Source organism: Pezoporus occidentalis, unplaced genomic scaffold, assembly GCF_034315485.1.
Source record: "Pezoporus occidentalis ecotype Australia unplaced genomic scaffold, CSIRO_AGI_Poc_V1 ctg143, whole genome shotgun sequence".
NCBI classification, from domain to species: domain Eukaryota; kingdom Metazoa; phylum Chordata; class Aves; order Psittaciformes; family Psittacidae; genus Pezoporus; species Pezoporus occidentalis.
Genome location: NW_026913241.1, coordinates 676,496 through 682,495, shown reverse-complemented (window position 1 = coordinate 682,495; position 6,000 = coordinate 676,496). Strand labels below are relative to the sequence as shown.

The following is a 6,000-nucleotide window of genomic DNA, read 5'->3' as shown; positions in this document are numbered from 1 at the left end:
AAATCTGTGGTTTTGATGCTTGTTAGACTCCAACACTTCACTCAGCACAAAGCGTGGTGATGGGGGCTGCAGAGTAGAGCTACATTTGCCACCTCCAATCTAATCCTCAGCCTCATGCTGAAGTGTTCCTTGGAGGTGCCGTCACGTTTAGGTGATGGAGGGATGCCACTTGGTATCACTGTAATTAACAGAGCTTGCAAAGCCTCCCCAGAAAGGACCTTGTGTCACCAAACCTATACAGCTCAGCAGAGCCTGGGTTCCCCTCCACGTCACACTGAGCCTATGTATGGGATACAAAACCAGCAAGGACTGGGACAAAGAGGAGCATTGTGCAGTGGGTTTGAGCATAGCAATGTCCCTGTGGTCCAGTGGGCCAGCATCACGCCTGCTCGCTGCCCCTCTGCTGCACTATCCAACCCCGCACTGTCATGCTTCTAATCTGAAAATAAGCCCTGATGATTGAGAGCTGGGAGAACAGCCCCCTTCTCCCTCTGTCTTGCCCCAGTCCACAGCACTGGGAAGCAGATGGTCCCTGCAGGGCCAGCATCCCTGTGCTGCAGAGCCGTCACGTGCGGTCTCCTGCCCGCTGCCTGTGAAAGCACCACACTCCCACTCCCATCAATCAGCAAAGACCAGGTGCCTGGAAGCATCTCTTGCCAATCGCCTTTTATTACCTTTAAAAAGCCAAGAAACCCAGAACAAGACAAAAACTGAAACCGTGTGAATATCATGCAATGGATTCACTTTAAAGCAGGCTGGGGGGTGGGAGAAGACCAAAAGCCATGTTAAGAGTAGCAGTACCGCTTCACCTGTGCCTGATGGCTGGATTGGGTGGACTGTCACCGGTGGGGCTGGTGGTGACTGTTGTGGGCGATCAGACCAGTGCTGAAGCAGGAAATGGAAACATACTCATGAGACATCATCCCAGGTAACCCTAGGTCTGATTCTGACCCAAATGCAACTTCTTACATGGTGATGACAGTGAGAAATACTCCTAACTCTTGTCATGGGTACTTTCTGCCTTGGAAAAGTCTCTTTGGAAAGGAGCAGCAACAAAGAATACTGTTACAAAGGGGTTTTAGTTCACTTATATTAGTGTGACTAGTACTCCGGTAATCAATTAGTGGAGCGGGTTATCCAGCAGGAGTGAAGTTACCACACTCTGCCCTTCAGTCTCACTCTGTCATCTTCAAAATTCATAGCACAGACTAGAGTAATGCTACCTTCTCGAGAGAATGTGTTTTGGAGGGTTTCAGCTATCAGGAAATAACTTTGCTTCTTGTCCATCATGTGCATGTGACAAAACACATGCCCTTATTTTCCTGAGATATAGCCAACATTTCACTTCATTACATTTAATGGAGTAGGGTCACCCATAAAGTTATTCATAAGGTATTTTCTGAGTGGCTTTCACCTTCTCTTTGAAAAAATAAATTGCATCAGCATGTTCACGAGGTACAAATGGTGCTGGCATTTCAGCTGTTATTATTTTATTAACTTTTTTTAACCTAATAATTTTCAATCAACAGTAAGAAGCAATTTTCACTCACTCCACTGACCAGAGCTTGAGATTCTGCAAGGCGTTTTTGTAGGGTTCACCTTGACGACACCTAATTCTCTCCCAAATCGAAACATTACCCCGACACTCTCATTGTGGTTACTGACAATTTCCATTTCCCCTTTGGTTAGGATTTAATTTAGAAGGCAAAGACTTCCTAAGCTATGGGACAGTAAAGATAGATGGTATGGGAGAAGAAGGCTGATGAAATGTAGTTGACTCCGGATCTGAAATATTTTATCCCTCCTCAATGTAGGTTAAATTATTCTTCACCTTTCCCACATCCATAATTGTCGCTGATCTTGGACCAACTCAAAACCCTACTACTGAGTTCAGTAGACTCAAAATTGCCACTAGAACTGGAAAAAGAAAAAAAAAAAAGATTTGTTAGTGTCCATATACAATATCCCAAGACTATACACAGCTATGTATGAGATACAGCAAATTTAAGAAAGGCAATTTTTTTCTCATCACTGAGTATTTATTATATATAACAAATACATGAAAAAGAAAAAACTATATTGTGTGATATAAATAGTTTATTTACATTACAGAAAAACATCAAGACAATGTATACTATTTCAAATATATCCATACATAATCAAATATAGCTGTAGTACATGTTCTCATTGGTGTAGATTACCACAAATGCAAGGCAACATGTGTAGATCTTGTCTTAATCTTTTGTCTATAATACTGTATTTTGTAGTCCAAGCTCTCTGCAGTTAGTTTTGCCATTGTGGAAACATGCGCTCTTTAAATTAACCTTGTCGATGCTCTTGTTGTGTTGTCTGAACTGTAGTGCCCTGTGTTTTGCTTCTGTCTGTGGATTCGGTTGCTCCTGGGACATTTCCTGGAAAAGAGAGTTGTGAGAATACACAGCTCTTAACAACGCATCTGCTTGAGCAGTGGCACAAGCATCCTCTGCCCCTCAACATGTTTCCTCTTCAATTAAATGAAATGGGCTGGCTAATGGTAATGTCACCACAACAAAACCCCCAGAACACAAACCCCACAAAACATACTGTAAACGAAAATATAGCAAGAGAAATGTTACGATTCCTGCTCCTTCCTGGTGAGCAGTGGTGACTCCGCAGCGTTGTGACAGCCCCAGCTGCACTGCACCACTTGTCTTTAAGTAACAGGTTTACTTTCAGAGAGGTGCAGGTGGAAGATTTAGGATGGTTGCATGCTCACCTGCTCAGCATCCCAGGTCTGTGAAGCATTTACAAAGTGGAAGCTGGTGCTTCTGAGGAGCTAAGCGTCTGCAATCCCTATTAGTCTCCATGGAAATGCTCCATGTTCAGCTCATTAGCGAGCACCGCACTACACTCCTCACAAGGCTGCTTGGCTTAGTGAGGAAAGCAATTGCACTGGAAAAAACCCAAATCTTATTTTCCTTTTGGGTGGCTGCAAAAGCAAATCTCTTCTGCCCCAGGACCTCACGGTGTGCCTCAGCAAGAACACGTTTTCACCATTCACCTGCAGCAGCATCAGCTATGGGGATGCTATGAAGTGTTTGTCTTTAATGTAAAGATAATACTGTGTTTCTGGTTTCCTCCCATGGAAAAGCATACTTAGACAGAAAGCTTTTTCTTCAGCTGAAGTTCAGTGTGAGTGTTTATCCTGGGTTTGCCTCATTCTGTTCTCTGCTTGGGAAGGTACACAAGAAAGTCTGAAACACCCTCTTGGAGTGGCATGACAGAAAGCCCCATGATACCCTAGTCCATACTAACACAGAAAGTAATTCCCTTTGCATTGGGCTAACTTGTTTTTCTGTTTAGGGGAAGGCTTTCTGCAGCACTTCAGGAAACCCTATGGGTTATGCACCGAGTAGAGCCCACCCTCAGTGCAGTGAGAACTCAAAGCTCTGTGTCAAATAATGAACAGCAGAACAGAGAGAAATAAGTTCTGACTGACCCCTTAAAACGAAAAAGGCCATTTTTTCTCTGTTGAATGGGAGTGATGCTATAGTTTCGTGATGCCAACAGGAAGGCTATACAAGAACATAAGGACTCATGAAGCATTTCATATGAAACATTTCAAAATGCTGAAACACAATTATGTAAGTGTGTAACAAAATATGGGTCAGATTGTCCTGACCAACAGGACCACCCCCTCATGAGAAACTGCACGGCTGTGTATTACATTGTGCCTCATTCCTTTCTTGGAAGCAGTAAAGTAGGCTGCTATCTTTACTCCAGGAAAAATCAGCGCTCTTGGAGGTCACAGCAGAGCTTTCATTATGAAACTAATGCCGAGTTTAGCTGGTTTGTAATTTCATGACAAACTCATTATTCAGTGTGTGTTCCTAAAAAGGCGATCAAGCTCTCCGAGTGAGTCAGGGAGCCGCTGTTAGCAAACACAGGGCTGATTCACTGAGCCGCATGTCATGTCATGCACATGCTGACAGCCTCCCAGCCCCGACTGTCCCCAGGCGGCCTCTCCTGCCCAGTCAGCTGGATACTGCACAGCAGGACCCTGTGGCGTTCCATGGGAGACAGCACTGACACCTCGACAGGGTGCTTAGAGACAGCGTTGTAAATCCTCCTGCAGCCCTGAGCTACCAGGGGCTCCTCCTGAATCCCAGAGGATGAGGATTTACAGCACAAAGCGCAGCCCTGTTTTGCCAGCACTCGTCCATGAGAAGGCGGTTTGGGGAATCAGGCAGAGTGGGCACAGCCAGACTGGTTTTCTAAGAAACATGGAGGTACCAAGTGGCTGCGGATGACCAGGATGGTCAGAAATCCCAGGGGATGCAGCTGTGCATTGCCGGAGAAGGGTGGATACTGACTACTCCTGTTGGGAGCAAGGAAATGAGCATCTCACAGGTGCTTTCCCTAAACCAACACTGACAGCATCTATACAGTCACTTAGTCCAAGGTCGAGAGAGATCAAGTCAAATATAGAGATTACTCCAATTAAGATCATGAAAAGTCATCTTTTAATCAAAAATGCCCATGTTTTAATTGCATAATACACTACACTACCAACTGATGGAAGGTTGGGAAGGCCCCAGGATCAAGTACCAACATCATGAATACTGGAATGCAGTGCTATTGCATTTGCAGGTAGGCTGTGTCTGAAGTGCATTTGGGTTTCCTAAGAGGGGTGCTGGCACTTAACCAGCTTTTTAGACTTAATCACCCACTAAAATTGAGTGACAGCTTTTCCTTGGTCCTTAACTCTTTAATCAAAAGTTCTTTGTAGTGCTCTGTGTGTGGGATGTATTCATTTATGAACACGGCAGTTACATCAATGTAAACTAGGTACTGGAGCACACGCTGCCTGCCCTCCCGCCACTGAAGCCTGCTTGCAAGCTCGAGTTACTCACAATGTGATTCATAGCAGGTAAAACACATTATGCATTCATTTTTAATCAAGTTATTTCTTCACATAAATAAGCTGCTGTGACTAAACATTAGGGAAGCACTAAAAATGCAAAGCTGTAAAGAAAACTGATGAGAATCATTATGACACTAGACCATACCTATACTATTTGCCATCCTCCTTCACTTTTATCATTGCTTCTCTTTTGCCTTACCTCTAAGATAAAAGTCATTGGGTAGGAACTGTGCCTCACTGCTCCACCTCCTTCTCTTTGTATCTCTTGGCTTCTGGTCCCCTACCTCTCCACCCCAGCTGCTTATTCTCATCACTGGCACTAGCAATGAGTAGCTGGGTGGCCGACCTCATAAAGGAATTGAGACACTTGAAAACAATGTTTTGTTTGCTGAATCCATCCCCTGACTGGGTTCATTGTGTGGCTACAGAAATACCAATGCTGGCACAAGAACATTGGCAGGACCGGGTACCCAGGAGCAAGGGCAGACTGCCCCTGTCAGCAGCACAGTTCATTTATTCAGATTACAGTGTCTGTGCAACAGCGGCCCTAAAAGTGCCCAGGAATTGCTCAGAGACTTCCAGCAATGGAGGACACCCTGTACATGAGTACCACTGTACAGCTGTGATTTTAAGAGTAACAACAGTAATGATACCTAGAAGATTTACAGTGGTAGTCTTATGTGGCTCAAATGCAGAGTTTGGACACAGTGCACCAAACTCATTTGATAAATTAATTAGGTGAAGCTGCACTGAAATTAGCAGCAAAGAATCTGGCTGCAGCATCCTCTATGTGAGTGAAGTTTCCCTTCTTTCTCTCAGGGACCTGGTAGTGTGGGATTAGCACTTTCAAGAGTTCAGACTGTGGAGTTCAAACCAGTACAGTCAGGTTCTCCACTGCAGATGGCTTCAAAAACTCAATTACTTATGCATGTACTGCCACAACGTGCTCTTATCGTGTGGATTTCTTACTTAAGGCTCACTTAAGAGTACACTTTTGTAAATGTATCTCAAATCATTATGCTGGGACAGAGGATTTTCTGCAGTAATTACATCCATTACAGAAAAAAAGTCAAAAGATCATAAATTAACTTGGTCAC

General features: G+C 44.2%; 1 protein-coding gene across 2 annotated transcripts in view; it reads right to left on the bottom strand.

Annotated features, from left to right (window-relative positions):
- Positions 1-651: 651 nt before the first annotated feature.
- Positions 652-6,000, bottom strand: part of TMEFF2 (transmembrane protein with EGF like and two follistatin like domains 2) — a 128,114-nt gene continuing 122,765 nt past the window's right edge. The window contains exons 10-11 of one of the 2 annotated variants that reach the window (XM_062609992.1): positions 2,325-2,411; positions 652-1,917 (exon numbers count right to left, since the gene is read on the bottom strand). In XM_062609992.1, the coding sequence (XP_062465976.1) occupies positions 1,821-1,917; positions 2,325-2,411 (184 nt within the window). In that variant the 3' untranslated portion in view covers positions 652-1,820. The remainder of the gene's footprint in view (positions 1,918-2,324; positions 2,412-6,000) is intronic. The other variant, XM_062609993.1, reaches the window with a different exon arrangement.